Source organism: Parasteatoda tepidariorum, chromosome 9 (assembly GCF_982258835.1).
Source record: "Parasteatoda tepidariorum strain Cologne lab strain chromosome 9, Ptep-v5.0, whole genome shotgun sequence".
In the NCBI taxonomy this organism is placed as follows: domain Eukaryota; kingdom Metazoa; phylum Arthropoda; class Arachnida; order Araneae; family Theridiidae; genus Parasteatoda; species Parasteatoda tepidariorum.
The window spans coordinates 43,349,710-43,367,030 of record NC_141763.1 but is presented as its reverse complement, the minus strand read 5'-3'; the positions used below and the strand labels follow the sequence as shown (position 1 = coordinate 43,367,030).

Below are 17,321 nucleotides of genomic sequence, written 5' to 3'. Positions count from 1 at the left end.
TCCAATTCTTATAATTTTTTCTTGAACAATTTTATGAATCATAATTTGGAACCCGAATAAGAAAGAGATTGTCATGTTTGAATATAAGTTGCCTGAATCAATCTATTTCTTAACTAGCAAGATGTGTGTAAAAGTAGGCTTATCCATTCATAAAATAGAAAAGAATTTGTTAATTTAATCCAAAAGAAATGAATATTTATGAGGAGGTTGCAGTTTATATATTCAGGGATAGAAGAAAAATGTTATATTTATAATAAAATATAGGACAACTAAAATTATCACTTTATGAATATTTTTTAAGTATAATCATAATTATTTAATAATTATAATTTAATCTTGTTTCAAAGTTTTAATTAAATTTACAGCATTAAGTTCTAATTAAAGATTTTTTTATAAGGTAATATGAAATATCTCATTAATTTTTAGAGTAAAGTTTTGTCAACCAAAAGTAAATAGGCACAGCAAATATGCACTTAATTTATTTATATTTAAAAAATAAAATGTTATTTATCTTATGCTTATTTATTTAAAAACTTAAGGCAGATAAGCTTTTTGAATGCTAAATTTGTTGAGTATTTTATCACTATAACAGGGACCAATAAAATATATTTCAATGCTAATAAAATTTAGTTTATATTAATTGTTTGTTTATATGCTTTTGTAATATGTGATGTGGAGCCAAGATAATACATGCTTCAATGCAAACATTTGGTGTGGCTGGTGTTGTTCGTTTCACTGCGAACAGCAGCACAGGGTAAACTGAAGTGGATTCAGTCGGTTGAGTTTGGGACAGGACGAGAAGATGTAATCAGCGGCTCTACCATGTTTCCCGGTGAGTATAGGTTGTTTACCTCCTTTTTCTTATTTTATTTCGTAATCAAGAAGTATTTGTAAAATAAAGGAACTGATCATTGTATCGAATAAACTAAAGAAAATGCTATTAATTTAAATATCATTTAGCAAGATTAAATCTTTACTTTATATGCATTATTATTTAATCCTAATCAGACTTAAGTTTCTAGGATTCAATTTATAAAAAATAGTTTTTGCAATTAAAAAGCAATAAATGAAAAGTATTTTATTAACAAAATATTTAATAAATATTTTTTTTTCATTTACTATTCAATTGTTGGACTTTAGTTCACTCAAAAATTAGGTATAAAGTGATAATACTAAATTTTATCACTTAATTATTAGTTATTTAATTATCATTTAATTAACTTAAAATTATTCATTTACTTAATATAATACTATATTTTGTGATATTTAACATAATAAATGTATAAATACTGGTTTGAGTTATTCAATAAGCTGATTTGACGGATCTCTGGGATTGTCAAAAGAGCTCTCTAAATAAGATCCACTCAGAATATTTTGAATACATTTGAATCTACTTATTTGTTTTGTTAATATTTTTTTGTTTTGATAATTTTTCGTGTTTCTTTATTTGCTCTTTTCCACATTTGGTTCAAAAGTTCGCCCTGTAGCTGGGAGAGGTTTTGATGGTCTCTCCTAATAGTTTTCTTCAATACAAAGTCTGTGGAAAAAATTCCATGCTCCCCACAAATGATCGTAAATACAGGTGGTCGCTACACAGATATGGTCTTTCCTGGAGGTTTCACTGTATAATTATAATTCTTATAATCATATAATATGGCTTGATATAAATTTATTCGTTAATAAAATTATCATTTCAGATTTGAGAGTTTAAACTTAATAATTAACTCAAAAATAAAAATATAAAAACAATTAAGTTGTGAATTACTTATTACTTAACAAAATAATTATTTATAACCCACAGATAGAAAAATAGTTTGAGAAAAAAACTTACCCAAACTCTGCTTTTCTTTTCTTCAAATAATTCTTTGAGAGTTTTAACAACATTTTCATAGGGTAAAATTTGTAAATTCAAGTTTTTAAGGTCTAACAAACTATTTTTGGCAGTCTCAGAGAGCTTCTTGGAGTCAATGAAAAGACTAAAATATAATTATTACTTTAATACTGAATTTATAACATCTATACTTATTAGTTCATTATATGACACACAATATTATCATATGATATTTGTTAATTAAATTCATTATAATTATTTTTTTCGCATGAAATTTATAATTATGAAAAACTTGCTATGAGAATTTTCAAACAACTAGATTTGTTTTTGTCTTTCTAAACCAAGATCTTTAATGATCTGTTTTAAGAGTAATACATCAAAATCATTACTAATATTAACATTGTTATATACATGTAGTATATCTATATATAAATATGTGGTGAACTTGGTTTCATGGTTCCTATAACCAGTTAGTATTGAAATATGTAATAATTAGAATCCAGCAGAAGATTTTTTTTCCAGTATAAAAAACTTACTACGCACAATATTTTAAGTTAAGTATTTTTCTATTTTTCCTACTTTACCAAACTTTCTACTTCTTTACTTGGCAAAGTTAATTGGAAAAAAAATTGTTTATGAAATAATAACTTTTTGAGTATAATTGTTAGCAAAATTACAAATCCGTAACATGCTAAAAATAATAAAATAAATAAAGAGACAATTCAAAGTTGCAAACAATAACAAATAAAAACTACAGGTCTAGTTCACCCCCTCATATTTCATTATTAATCTAATCTTTTAATACTTTTTATTCCCTTAATGCTATCCATTCTCTTAATTTTATTAAACATGCATTGAAAACTAATTTTGCTTTAATAAATAAATGATACTTTAATGAATATTATTTTTAATAAATATTTAATGAAAGAAAACTTATTGAATCCATGAAGATTACATAAATACATGCATCGAAGTGTATATTCCTGCTTAATAACATGTTAAGTAAAGAAATTAAAAATCTAAAACATAAAATTCAGAAATATTAATAAATAAAAGCAGTTTATTTCAAAAAAAAAGTTTCAGTATTCTCTATATTAAATCAGTCAGAACTATGTCTAATAATTATACATTTTGATGAACAGTTGACATTTCTCATTCATGAGTTTAAAATATTATTTACCCAATAAATTAATTATTGAAAAAAGAAAATCACTCACTATAGAGAATCCAGAGTCACAATTGCATATGAGAAAAATACAGGATTAAAAACAATATCTGATCCCCGCAGATTAAAAAGCCCTGAAAAAAGTATAACATTACTAAAACTTGAATTGTTCAGATATTTAATTTTGAAATAAAATTCTACAATAGCATAATAAATTTTAACCAGAAAAATTGTTTCATAAAAAAGATTTACAAGATAAAATTGTACAACAAAACTTAACACTGAAAAAATATTTGTTTAATTTGATTAACACTTTTAGCAAATTGAAGTATTAAAAAGTTATATTTATATAATTTAGAAAATTTTTAAAAATTTGAACTTTTATTTTGGTTTATTACTTTTTAATTAAAAAAGTGAAAATAAAGTTCCGAATAACTTTCAAGGAAAAAAATACAATGAGTATTACAACCAAACAATTTTATCAAAAGAAAATTATACCGTTCCTCAATTAATTACTTTGAAATTTCTGTCATAATTGATTTGTTAATTTCAATTGTTTTAAAAGAAAATAATAAAAAGAATTAATTAATCAAGTTTTTTGAAACGACAAAGCTAAATTCTATAAGATTTGCAGCTGCATTAGTTACATCAATAAATAAAAGATTCATCTATTCATATATTTTTTTAAAATCTAGAAAATAAGATATTGAGTGTTTTTCTTTATGCAATATCTCAAGAGAACTGAAAACTATTAAAAACCACAAATATAATAACACAAACAAAAAACCCTTAAATACATTGTACAAGTAAAGCAGGGACCATCAGGTTTAATCATAACTTCAGGTTTGCAATTAAATTATATTAAGATTAAATTATATGAATTAAACGGAGACAGAAATTTTGAAGTGATAAAACTTTGTTGTCTCAAGTCCCCTTGGAAAAACTTAATGTGTAAACAATTTCCAAATTCAAAAAATAACTGTTATATAAATTATTTACAAGAGGAGCAATAGACCAAAACATTAAAAAGCTGATTTTAGAAGGAAAAGAGGACAATTTTAGTTGCAACTAGTTTTATTTTCAAGGCATTGTATTCAAGTTAATTTAGGAATCTTAAATCTCTAATTTGGGTGCAGATATCATCATCATTTGAAATATGACAACCCAGGGTGGGCCAAGGCTTTCTTCTGAAGAGATTTCCAAACTATGATCTGAGTGACAATGGTTCTCTAATACATAACATTTATTATTTCAAAATATTTCTCAACTGCAGTTTGGGTTGTCCTCTTCTCATTTGTCTCTGTGGCTTTGCAAAAACAAGCCTTCTTATTGGGTTTTAATCATGCATTCTGAAAACATGCACAACACACCATTAAGAAATCCATTGATTTGATAAAATAATTATGATAAAATTTTAAAAAGATTGTTGAGCAAAACTGGGTTCAAATATACTTTAATAATTATTTTCAAACTATAGACTACAGTTTTCTGTTATCTATAGAAGACATCTTTTTTTCTTCATTATTTTAACATTAATGTAATATTCACAAAAAACTTGACAGCATAAAAAAAAAATTAAAGCTACATAATTCCTATTATGCTAATATAAACAAATATCTATTTAATATAAAATATTTATTAAAATTCATATTTATTAATTATTTGATATTTTGACCTCATCATATACACAGAAATACAACCATTTATAGATGCTTGCAAGACCACAAAGGAAAATATCATCATGGGGGCCAACATAGGTAGTGTAAGACTTTAATTGTAAAAGCCAAGCCTCATAGAGAGCCAAATAAAAAATAAAGACAACATATTATTCCAACAACAAATAAAGACAACAAGAATCAGGACATTTTTTGGAACAGTATACATATCCCAGACTATTTTTAAGAGCAAACGACACACTAATTTGCTCTACTAATAATTTGCCTCAGGTACATAAGTATATAAAGGCAAGTTTTATCTCAAAAGAATAAAATATACTATTTTTAAGTTCAGAAATACTTTGTTTAGAGTAAAAAGTTTTATCAGATTCCAGAATAATTTTTTCAATGGAGCATAAAACAACTGAATATTTTGAGAAGAAAATTTTAAAAATTGTACATTAAAAATATAACTAGGTTACATTTTTAGATGCCAATAATCTATATTAGTATAAAACGCTAATACGTATGTCTCAATAAAACCGATGATATTTCTTTTCTCGCATTGGCAACAGTTTTCATTTTTAATTGATAGGCTTCGGCCCGCAAGAGCACGTAGTGAGCATCATATGGCTAATCTATATTACATAAAACGCTAATACGTTTTAATTGATAGGCTTCGGTGCGCAAGAGCACGTAGTGAGCATATCATATGTCTAATCGGGTGAATTCTTATCGAATTATCAAAAAATATCTCACAAAATTATGTTCATCGAAGCCGATGGTTTACATCAGTACTATTTCATATTGTTTTACAACACATGGTTTCAGCCCTCTGGCGGGAAAGACTTTAAAACAAAATTTACAAAAGTTACTTTTCTCAACAACTGAAATTTAGAATAGTGTGATTAAGAAAAATATGTGAACTGTTTGCAATTTCAAATTAATATTGAAATGCACAGGTTCAGAATTTTCTACAGTTAAAGTTTTCGGAATTTCAGTGTTCCAAAAAGTATACAAAAGCTAGACGTTAAGAACGTATTGAATGTGCAAGCAAAGCGAGCATCGGATTGCGAAACAATCCGAAATGAACTGCGAAAGCAGTTCCGGGGGTTGACGAGCGCCAGCGAGCAGGGGGCGAAGCCTCCTAGTTAATTAAAATTTGCAATCAAGTTTATCATTTCCTTAATCATTACTTTTCAAAATTTGATGAAAGAGACAAAGCAATAACTGTGAAACCATAAAACTCCAACCTACAAATTTGTTATCGCATTTGCTGAAAATAATGAATATGTGTATGACCCTGGAGTTTATCATCATAAAAACTTAATAATGAGAAATTGGTTTTTGAATTTCTTTTTCTGTATTTCTAAAAAGGTTTGAAACAATTAATCCTACGGATAAGGAAACATACCTGAATTATTAATACAATTATTGGACAGACCTCAAGATTGAATAATCCAATTTTGTGATTTCTTCTAGTCTAAATTATTGAAATAAAAAGGTGTTGGATTAAAAACCCAAATCTGCAGATTCTTCAAGTTGATTATTTTGAAATTTGCATTTATATTTCCAGAAAATGAGATGTTTTGAACACTCACAAAAATCAGGAATATCAGGACAAAACATTTTTCATAAGGAATATCAAAAAAACTCAGATCCATGTATTAAGTGTTAACTCTTTGCACTTCGAAGTAACTATCAACAGTCACCTCCATAATTAAAATTTTTTATACCTTAATAATTAGTGATCACATTTTTTGATTCGAGTTTCATTTGTTATTACTTTATAATCGTCGACTTTTAATATGTATATAGCTCATTGATTGTATTTTATGTACTCAGATTTTTACTCATTAACTATTTCTGTATCTCATTATTACCCATAACCCTATGGATGCTCATACTTACGACATTCGTGGTGTGGTCAATTGACCTCCACAAGCATGCTTGTGCACGCTCCTCCTTTTCTTTTTTATTCACTTAATTTCATTTCAACTAGGTATTTTTAATTTCGTCAATTATCCATCGTCTCCTATTTCAGACGAATTGGTTTATGGCTGCGTTCAGCGGCAGCAACCAAGTTCTTGCAATCTTCGCAAATTATTTTATGAATTTTAAAAACTATATACAAAAATACTGTATTATGTATTTTGAATGATTTAATGTTTATATTAGTTCAAACAACATTTTAAAGTACTTGGTGCACAAAGGGTTAAGACAATATTTTAAAATCACATTAAATGATTTACAAAGGTATTTTTCTGTTATATTTACAAAGGTGTATATTTTTTTTATTCAGGTACAAAAAATCAAAACAAATAAAGTTATAAGATCATATAGCAAAGTATTACAATAAAGTTATGGGTTAAAAAAAATTTATTCATCCAAAACTTAACAGTTATTAACAAAACTTAATGAATCTTAACAATTATAATTAAATTTTTTTATTTACATTACATAGTATTAGATTACTGTGATAGTTATAATCAAATTAATTTATAGTAATTGTGAAAATGTCTATTATTTAATTCATAAGAAATAATATTTGCACACTAAAAACAGAAGATAGTGACATATAAACATAACAGTTACAATCTGATACTCCAGAAAGGTCTTAAATATTTCAGTAACTTACTATTATAGAGTTTAAGTGGAAAAAAATATTTGTTGTTCTTTTTTTTCCTTTCATATTTTTATCAATATTTAAGATATTACACATGTTAAGTGAAAAAGCTTGTGGGCTTCTTCTGTCTCACAGTCCCCAGATTGTGCAACTCTGTTTAAATGCAAAACATCGAAAAAAAAAAGAATAAGAAACATTATACTAAATTAATAAAAAATATAAAAACCATACTTACAAGCTACTTCATCAAGAGCAGTAATAACCAGAATAGAAGCTTTTTGCTTAATCATCTCATTTCTTACTTCTGATATTTTTTCTTCAACACCTTTACCTACAATAACAGAAAGATTAGCATGGGTGGTTGTGATACAAAGTGAAAAACCCTGAAAATCCGCAAAAACTTGATAACAGGATAACAATTTATAAACTATTCATATTTAATAAAAAATTTTGAACTAAGAATTATAATTAAATTACATACCAATGAAGACTGTTACACTTTATAGTAACTAATTTAATAAAAAAACTTTTCTTTTAAGAACAGGAAAGTACAAATCACATTTATACAAATAGCAATATTGAATTTTTAAATCACATGAATACGAATCGGGATGTACGATTTTTAAATGGCGTGAATTAGATTCATAATGTGTAGCTTTCAAATCAAGTAAATACGAAAAGCGAGAAATAAATTTATCTTAGAAGACTTTTTGAAAAGTATCAGAATAGCAAAAGCATAGGGAGTTTTGGTTTATTTGTGATGTTTAAAATTTAGTTATTTCAAAGTTCGGTTCAATGACAATTCAAAATTTAGTTACTTTAAAGTTTCTATACCACATGCTTGGTTTCATAATCAACTCAGCCTATTACTATATTATTTTTTTTAATAAAAATGTATTTATCTCATTCCTTGTTTTCTCTTAAAAATAATAACTATTTTTATTTATTAATTTTTTTAGTGTATCAGATAAATAAAAGTATAAAATATACAAATACTTTTTATATTAATAAAAGATATTTGTCATTGCCATGATAAAACAGATTCTTTTCATCTTGTTTGAAAAATTTCAAAATTGATTAACCGAAATAAATTACACCTATATGACTTCATATTTTTGGATGAAAATAAGTGTGAAATAAGCACAACTTTGACTTACTCAAAGTTTTAACTAATATTCTGAAACAAATATTGATCACAATTAAAAACAGTGCTGACACCAGTATGGTGATACAGTAACAAATTAACTTAAATTAACAAATTAACAGCCACTTAAATATCAGTGGCAAGGCGACAAATTGGTCACTTGAAATATTTCAAAAATCTACTTTTTGCATTATTTTCACCCTACAGTGAAAAATTTGCACACTTCATAAATTGGTTTCAAAAATACAGGAACTTTTCAACATTTTGAAAATTCAGCACACTTTTTCATTTATAATACAGTATTAATATTGGAATTAAAATAACCATTTTGTATGCGTGGATTCAATTGTAAATCAACATTCTTTTTTTTTTTTTTGGGGGGGGGGGGGCGACTAAAATACTGGTTATTCAGATCTAAGATTCAGATGCTATAAATATTTTGCTGAATATATGAAAGTGAGAGATTTTAGAAAGTCATGTGGAAACAAGAAAACAGGATAGATAACATCAAACAACTTCACAACGAAATTTTCACAAATCAACTATATCAAAATATATTTCATTAAAAATATAGAAATAATAATATTACATTATAAATCGTGCTGTTCTTTGCAACAAGCAAATAAATTGTATACCTACATGGCTATAACTTTTCATATTTGTCTACCTTGTTAAATGCTTGAACCACTAATTAATGAAGAGGTTCTATTGAACCACTATTTTTTCTTTCGTGAGAATTCTAATCATAATTGTCCGACTCCAAGAGGCGAGTAAGTGGATTAAAAAAAATTACTTCATTCAATCTTAAAATGACACATTTTGTTGAATAAAAACATCAGTTTAAAATATTATTTAAATATAAAACACAGTATACATATATTATGTAAAATATATTACATATATATATTTCAGATATATATAATATATATTTCAGATATATATAATATATATTTCAGTTTATAACCTTAACTTACCTGAATACTTAATAGGTAAAAAGTCAACTGAATTTGAAGGAATGGAAGGTTTGTTTTCCCAAATTACATCTACTAAGTTTTTCTCAGTGGGAACTAAGCAATTATTGCTACTTTCAAATGTTTCTTTCAAAGTTTTCCATGTATCTGAAAAATTTCACAAAGACACACTAATTAATAATTTAAATTCTTCTGCTTTAAAAGAAATAATATTAAACTTTGGAAATCAAAAACGTTTTGAGATTTCTTAATAGTACATTAAAATTTTTCTCAATATTTAAAATTAATAATTATGTATGTGACATGTATTATTTAAAATAATTTTAAAGCAAAGCTGAATAATATTAATAACAAGCTTTGAATTTGTTTTATTTAAGTTTGAAATCACATAATTATAATATATTTTATCCAGTATAGAATATAATATGAATAAAATACCATAAAAATTATGAATTAAATAAGAACAGTATTAAGACAATATGCAAGTTTGTTGTAAAAAAGGAAAAAAAAAAAGAAAAAAAAAGAAAAAAAAAGGAGATTCGAAATAAAATTAAATTCAAAAGCAATTTTAAAAAATCCAAAAATTATTTATAAACATTGCATTTATTAAAGAGATTATTCATAAAAGACCTGCAGTTCTGCGCGTAGAAAGTCGGAAGTCTTCTTATTCTTTCAAATGTTTGTGCACGCGAAAACCATACTAGATTTTCTACTTAAAAACAATCATATTTAAAGAAAAAGCTTGAATTTTTATAGCAAAACACGCACATATCTAGAATTAAAGGGGGGGGGGAGATGACCCTTCATACCACATTTTCCAAGATTACATGGCAAGGATTAGCTTGAATCATGACTGTATGAAAAAAAGTGTGAACAATTGAAGCACTAAAAATTAAAATGTCAAAACAGCTAGTGGGTTAAACATAAAATGAAAAAAATATTATCTTGGATGCAATATTCACTAAACAGATTTTTTTTGGGGGGTCAAAAATTAATGAAGCAAATGAGGGTAAAAAAGGTTGCATGCTGGAAATGAAATAAACTTCCACTAAATAAAGATTGCCACATATTAAGTAATGGATGAAAAGAAATATAAAAATCTTTATATTTTTTAGATACAATTTTTCTTATTATGTAATTTCAATGAGCTTTGAGGAAGGTGGTACTAAAATATATATATTGAAAGAAAGCAAAATTTTAAATTAAAAAAACAAGTAATATTCAGCTGATAGCTGCATGAATAAACATAATTTTTTTCTATCAGATCATTAAGCAAGATGATACTTAATGGGGGAATTTGTGCCCCAAACAACTTACAACTGTTACTAGATTTCATAAACATGATAATCTGCAATTCTCAAAAAAACTGTTACCTGAAGTCCTCTTCCACTAAGTTCTTCAATTATTACAGATACTGAAAAACTAGAAATGCAAATTTGTTTTCTTTTTTTACCAGCTAAACTGTAAAAAACATGAAGATAACTTTTGCATATTTTTAGATTTAAAAAAAGTATAAGACATATAACATTGCCAATTAAAAGGATAAATGAAGATATTAGAGATCATATAAATAAAGAATTTTTTCAAAATGGTGCGATAAATAAATAAAGATGTTAAAGTGTATTTAAATAACACATTTGAAACATATTTAATAAGACTAACCATTATCAAGAAGGAAGGAATCGAAACCCACTTTGCTACCATTAGGTAAAACCTGAAAAAAGTTTTAGAATTATAAGATTAGTTACATAAAATACTTTGAAATAAAAATTTAGAAATCAGTTTCAAAATGAAATAAATTAATGGGAACAATTGATGATAGAAATAAATTTTTTTTGAAAGAAGAAATTTTTAGCATATTGGTAAGTTTTTTTTCCATGAAAAATCTGTAGAAAAAATATGGTTGAGTTAAAATGAATGTAGAGTTCAATATAAGATGAGTCAGAAATCACTATACTCTCCAAACATGAGAAATTTTATATAATCTACATTACCTGATTAAACAGCAAGAATGAACTAAGTTTAATAACAAAACAAAAAAATTGAAGGGGAAAAAAACATATTGTAAAGTGTAAAAAGAAAAAAAAAGAAGAAATAGGTTTTTTTTACAAATAAGAAAAGCTATAATTTTCATAATTTATTTTATTATAAGAAATAGGTACTTTACTCTGCCCCAGATATAAAAATATTTTATATTGCTATTTTATAACAGTTGTTGAACAGCCATTTAGGACTACTAATGTTCAACTCCATAGCCTTGTAATTTTGAACCCAATCCAGAAGACAAGGGAACTTCAGGATCAAATATTGGGAGAACTTTTTGATGGAAGAGGAACTAACCTGCATTTGCGTTACATGGAGAGGAAGACCACAAGGACCTCCCACAGTTAGCCTGAGAGCAAGGGAACTCTAACCCATGATTCGTAAAACCACTAAGGATATTTCACGTCAGCACTGTGGTCGGTGCAAACCGGATACAGATTTGTATCGACCAGCCATTGCTGGTATTCAAACCTAGTTCACCTCAGTGGAAGGCGAATGCTCTATTCCCTGAGCCATTGTGGCTGAGATATAGAAATATTGGAAAATTAGTAATTAAGTTGGCTGGGTTGCCTAGTTGGCAGGGCACTGAACTCACATTTGTGAGAACGGGAGTTCGAATCCAGCTGGTCGAAGACTCCCCGTGTAGTAAATGGTGACTGGTGCTCATTAAATCTGCTGGGTCACAAAGTCCCCCATGTAACAAATCGATACCTTTAGAGGTACTGAATTGGAGATTGATCATTCTCTGGTTCAGATCAAAATTACGATCTGTGGACAAATAAATGGATGTATGAATGAGTCCGCCTTTTAAACAGGAGTGGCAGAAGTAGAATTGTCGGCCATAGATGGCGCCACTGGAAAACAAGAACAATCGCAGCCCCTCTGCCTCAATGGCCGACGGCAACAACAGCAGTAATTAAGTTATAAAAAAATAGAAAGACTTACATCATTTAGCCACTCGCCTACAGATGGTGTACCTTCGATTCCTATTTGAAAGAATAAAAAAAAATATTGAAGCAAAAAATCGAACAATATAAATATCTCAGAAATTATATTTCATGATAATAAGAAAAACTTATAACAAATGAATAACGTTCAATTTCTGCTCAACAGACTATTTGATATCTACGACTACATTAAAATTTTACAATTCGTTAGCTAAAACCATACAAACTATCTTAGAAAAAATATAAAATGTATCATGTATCTTGCACATTATCTATTAAGTCTGTTCGAAATATTTTAGTATACTTCAAAAGAAATTTGAAAAAAAGCAAACAATCATACTATGACTTCATCGTATACAACATAATTTACAAAATTTAGGAAAATTAGCCAAAATTTAAATAATATATTAATAATTTAGTTTTTATATCATTAGGTAATTCAAACTTATTTCTTAAGCTTAATTAAATAATAACATTAAAATTTTACAATTTGTTAGCTAAAACCATACAAACTATCTTAGAAAAAATATAAAATGTATCATGTATCTTGCACATTATCTATTAAGTCTGTTCGAAATATTTTAGTATACTTCAAAAGAAATTTGAAAAAAAGCAAACAATCATACTATGACTTCATCGTATACAACATAATTTACAAAATTTAGGAAAATTAGCCAAAATTTAAATAATATATTAATAATTTAGTTTTTATATCATTAGGTAATTCAAACTTATTTCTTAAGCTTATTACTTTCCACGCTCAATTGAAGCTTTTTAATTTATTTATTTGTTTTTAAACTTTAGTTGTAAAATTAATGCATTTGCCTTCTACTATTCAACCCACAATTTTTAAATGGAGACCTTAAAATGTTTTTATAAATTTTAGTTTAAAATGAAAAGGCTTAAATCAATAGTCCCAGTTTTTGCAAGTTAAAAATAGAAGCATTTGAGATTATTCCTCAAGTTTTAACCATTTAGGATCTAAATTCTTCAATTTAACCAGGTAAACCTAAGTTTAGCGTTCATTCTTGCTTTATTCATAACACACAAATGAATAACTGCTTGTACATCTAAAGGCACTTACTCTTCTGGCTGAGAGCTGGGAGCAATGAGTTTAATCCTGGCAGACGACTAAGCAAATAGCATGCAAATGCAGCAAGGTGCCCACTAAATCTGTTACGGCTGAAAGTCCTCGCATTGGATTTGGTGTGGTAGTTTGGAGAGACGAGTACCAGCACAGGCACTCTTCTCGTCGTCTAACTGAAGTCTAAATTACGTCTATTCTTTACCATTGTGATTAAAAGATAGAGCCCTGAAAATTGAGGCTAGATGCTTGACCGAGAGTAGATGGTGTGTATGTTAATCTACAGTCCCAGAACAGTTTAATATCTCGAGAAATACACATTGGATTGGAATGAAATAAACATGCACTTAGTTTTTAACAAAAAACTAAACAATGATACTAAACTGGAGAGCCCAACTTTAATCCCTGAGGGTGGGAAAGTTCAAAAAAATTTTAGACCCAATTTCTATTTCGGAATAAAATTAAAAAACAATTATATCAAACTGGAGTACTTTTTTGTGATAATCCAAAACTGCCATTTTGTTACCTAATCAGAATTTTGAAGTTGCCTTCTCTTCATCTCCACAGAGAAAAGTTAAAAGACCAGTTTTTTTCTTCTTTTTTGTAAAAAATGGATGTTTATTCTCTTCCAATGTGTGTTTCTTCGGACATTTGACAGTTCCAGGACTTTTGAGACACCCTTTAAATAGATACATATATCTTTGGATAGAGGGTTTTTGGATTTTCGTATCAGTGTCAAACAACATCAAAATAAAAAACTGTATAAAAAATTTAACATAGTGTAAAGATAGAGAAATATAATTTTATATAAGATATCTAGAAAATCAATTTCCATTTTTAACCTAAAAAAAAAAAAACTAAAATAATACAGAATATGTTATAATATGTAAAATGGTGAAAAAAAATGCATTCTCACATACATACACAATAGACTACTCTAAACGCACCATTAAAAAAACATGAATAAAACAAATAACTAAATGAAATGAAAAAATTGCCTAAAACCTACGCTCTTTCATCAGAGTCCAATTTTCATCTAATTGTTGATTGGCTTGAAGAAAATATCGTCCATCTGTCCATAATGCTGCATGCTTTTCCGTTATAACTGCTGTACCTTTTAGAACAAATTTAAAAAAACAAAAAAATTAGATACAGGATATTTGAGAAAATTTCTCAATTTTTATACTAATAATTGACTCTGTGAATTTCTACAGAATGAGAATAGTTTCTCTAAAATGAGTTTTTACCTCGACTGCCAGTGAACCCACTAATGAATTGAATCCGTTTATCACAAGGTGCAATATATTCACTCTAGAAAAACAATATATTATTAATAAAGAATCAAATTATTTAAAATATTATTTGTAAATCAATAAAATATGCTTGTTAAAAAATATATAAAAAAATATATCAAAAAAATATGCAAATTATGTTTGTAAATCAAATATAGTGCATTCTGTTTAACGTGATGGGAAGATTTCCATATTGGTAGCTCTAAACCATAATTATCACCAAGTTTCTGCAACTTTAGGACAGTACACTTTCAAAAACCTTAAAAAAAAAAAAAAAAATTCAAAGAAGGGAATAAACTTAAAGTAGCCACCAAATAACAAACATTGGCACATTTTTTCTTTAAATTTTATGCAAGTTTATTCGCCTTGAAGTTGGTTCGAACAGGTACCAATTTGGAACTATTCCAAATGCGATCATATTCATACCAGAAAGTTTAGTTAAAATGAACAGTTCATGAAATAAATTTAAAAAAGTTTAAAGTTCTATTAAAAACCTTAAAAAAATTTATAATTTTAAATGACATTTACTGTCAATAAGGTTAGAGCTAAGTAAATGAACTTATTTTTCCATTCTGATTCCTCAATGCTAGTAAAAATGGAAGGAAAAAAACCCTTGTTGTTTATTAGAGAACTAAATAATTTAAGTACTTCGTATTCTCCTTGGAATGAAATAACCCTTTCTCCACCCACATTTACCTTTTTTCTATAGATTTAGCATAATTACGATGATTCATTTTCAGGGCCCAAGCTGAAGATTTCATATTAGTCAAATATCAAAAGCATTCGCCAAATGCAAAGCTTAACAATTTTCCATGATGAATTTTTTTTCTCCATAGAAAACAATTTTATGATAGATTGTCTCATGCTTATATTATTTTAACCCAATTATAATTGGTCATGTGGCGCATCTACCGAAAATTACGGTAATCGAATAAAAAATACTGATTCGTTTAGAAAAAATTCTTTTGATGTAATTTTGAGGATCAAGTTAAATATATATTTTTCTTTCAAAAGAATTTATAAATGAATTGGATATTAAATATCATGAAATAAATAATTCGGCAAATTTATGAATTTATTGCAATTAACGAGGTGTCAAATGTTTAGAGCAGGCCCCGATTTTAAATAAATGTTTTCTTACTTGATGGGCGTCAACGGATGGTATTATATACGCCTGCAAGCTTTCCGTCACATATTCAGAATTCTTCATCACATCTCGAAACTTTTTAAGAATTTTAGTAGAACATCGCCGCGTCATGTTTTGAAATAATTAATTCAGCCAAAATTACAATTCAAATTAGCTGAAGACAGGAAAACCTACTGAATTATCTCGTATATTTAGCTTGAAATTTTAATTAACTGGTTTACTACGTTTGTTTTAAAGATGGTATCAGATCTAATATTACAAAAATCAAAGAAAAAACGGTCTTTAAATTTTTAAAAAATATGTTCTTTTTAAAAACTTCATAAATTTTGTTTACTACTAGTTCCCGTGAGTTGGTTTTGTACAGTGAAGTCACAGTTAAATTTAATTTCAGTTAAGGAAAAAAGTGAGGCTAAGCTAATATCAGATAACTTTTACAAACGAATATTAAACAAGTAAATCATAAATCTATATGATGTTTTTAAGTTTTTTTTCCCACCCCATTCGTTGAATTTTGGTAAAAAGAATTTTTTCGTTAATCTGTGAGGATTAGTTAAACAAACCATTTCCAGAGTTGCAAAACTTTGTTTTAAACTGATTATTTTTTTAATTAGTTAAAACAATCCATTTGCTTAAGCAAATGGAATGCTCATTCTGTTTTATTCAATAATTTCTTATTCATTTAAGGTTTCCTTTTGATTGGCTGGTTATAACTAATATAATGATTTTATAATAAAGTTATCCTACAAGGCTGCTTGATTGAAAATATTACTCTTACCTATCGCACCATAATGGGGAAAGGTACTAATTAATAAATTTAAATTTTCAATCAGGGTCATGGGTGAAAGCCCTTATATAGCAAGACGGAAAAGAGAAAAACCTGGTACGTAAAACATTTCATTCAGCATTTTTTTCGAAAAAAATGAAATTTCTGTAACTATCAAGATTTCTTTTATAATTCTGGCATATATATAAAACTGCTTCTTTTCCAAGATAAAGTAGATATTGTTGAAAAATTTAAAAAAAGAATAAGTAAACTCCTCCCCAAAACTAGCTATAACTGAAATGGTTTTACTACCAGCCTTTCCTCTTTTCCGTCTCGCTTTCACCCCTGATCAGGGTTGCTACGATCTGGATCATTTTCTTAAGTGATAGAAAAAATATTGATGTTTTATGTACACGTAACTTGTATCTGCAAAAAAAATCTAATTAATTGAATTCTATTTGAGAGTGGAAAAACCCCCAGGGAATGTGTTTGTGATGCTGAAGTGTGCCCTAAGAGCACATTTTTCTGCTGTCTTAAAAAAATTCAGCCACTGCTTTGAAATTTTCGCAGGGAGTAGCAACCCTGCCATTTTTTTTCCATTAAAGCTTTTTATGGCCAAATATTTCTAAATATAATTACTCGATCAAAATTTA

General features: G+C 27.2%; 1 protein-coding gene across 1 annotated transcript in view; it reads right to left on the bottom strand.

The window, feature by feature from the left end:
• The window catches only part of LOC107448263 (xaa-Pro aminopeptidase 1), a 28,786-nt gene extending 12,504 nt beyond the window's left edge, over positions 1-16,282 (bottom strand). The window contains exons 1-9 of the mRNA XM_087151678.1: positions 15,900-16,282; positions 14,714-14,777; positions 14,476-14,580; positions 12,381-12,421; positions 11,055-11,106; positions 9,396-9,539; positions 7,513-7,608; positions 3,049-3,130; positions 1,832-1,976 (exon numbers count right to left, since the gene is read on the bottom strand). Coding sequence (XP_087007804.1) covers positions 1,832-1,976; positions 3,049-3,130; positions 7,513-7,608; positions 9,396-9,539; positions 11,055-11,106; positions 12,381-12,421; positions 14,476-14,580; positions 14,714-14,777; positions 15,900-16,016 — 846 coding nt within the window. The 5' untranslated portion in view covers positions 16,017-16,282. The remainder of the gene's footprint in view (positions 1-1,831; positions 1,977-3,048; positions 3,131-7,512; positions 7,609-9,395; positions 9,540-11,054; positions 11,107-12,380; positions 12,422-14,475; positions 14,581-14,713; positions 14,778-15,899) is intronic.
• Positions 16,283-17,321: the final 1,039 nt, after the last annotated feature.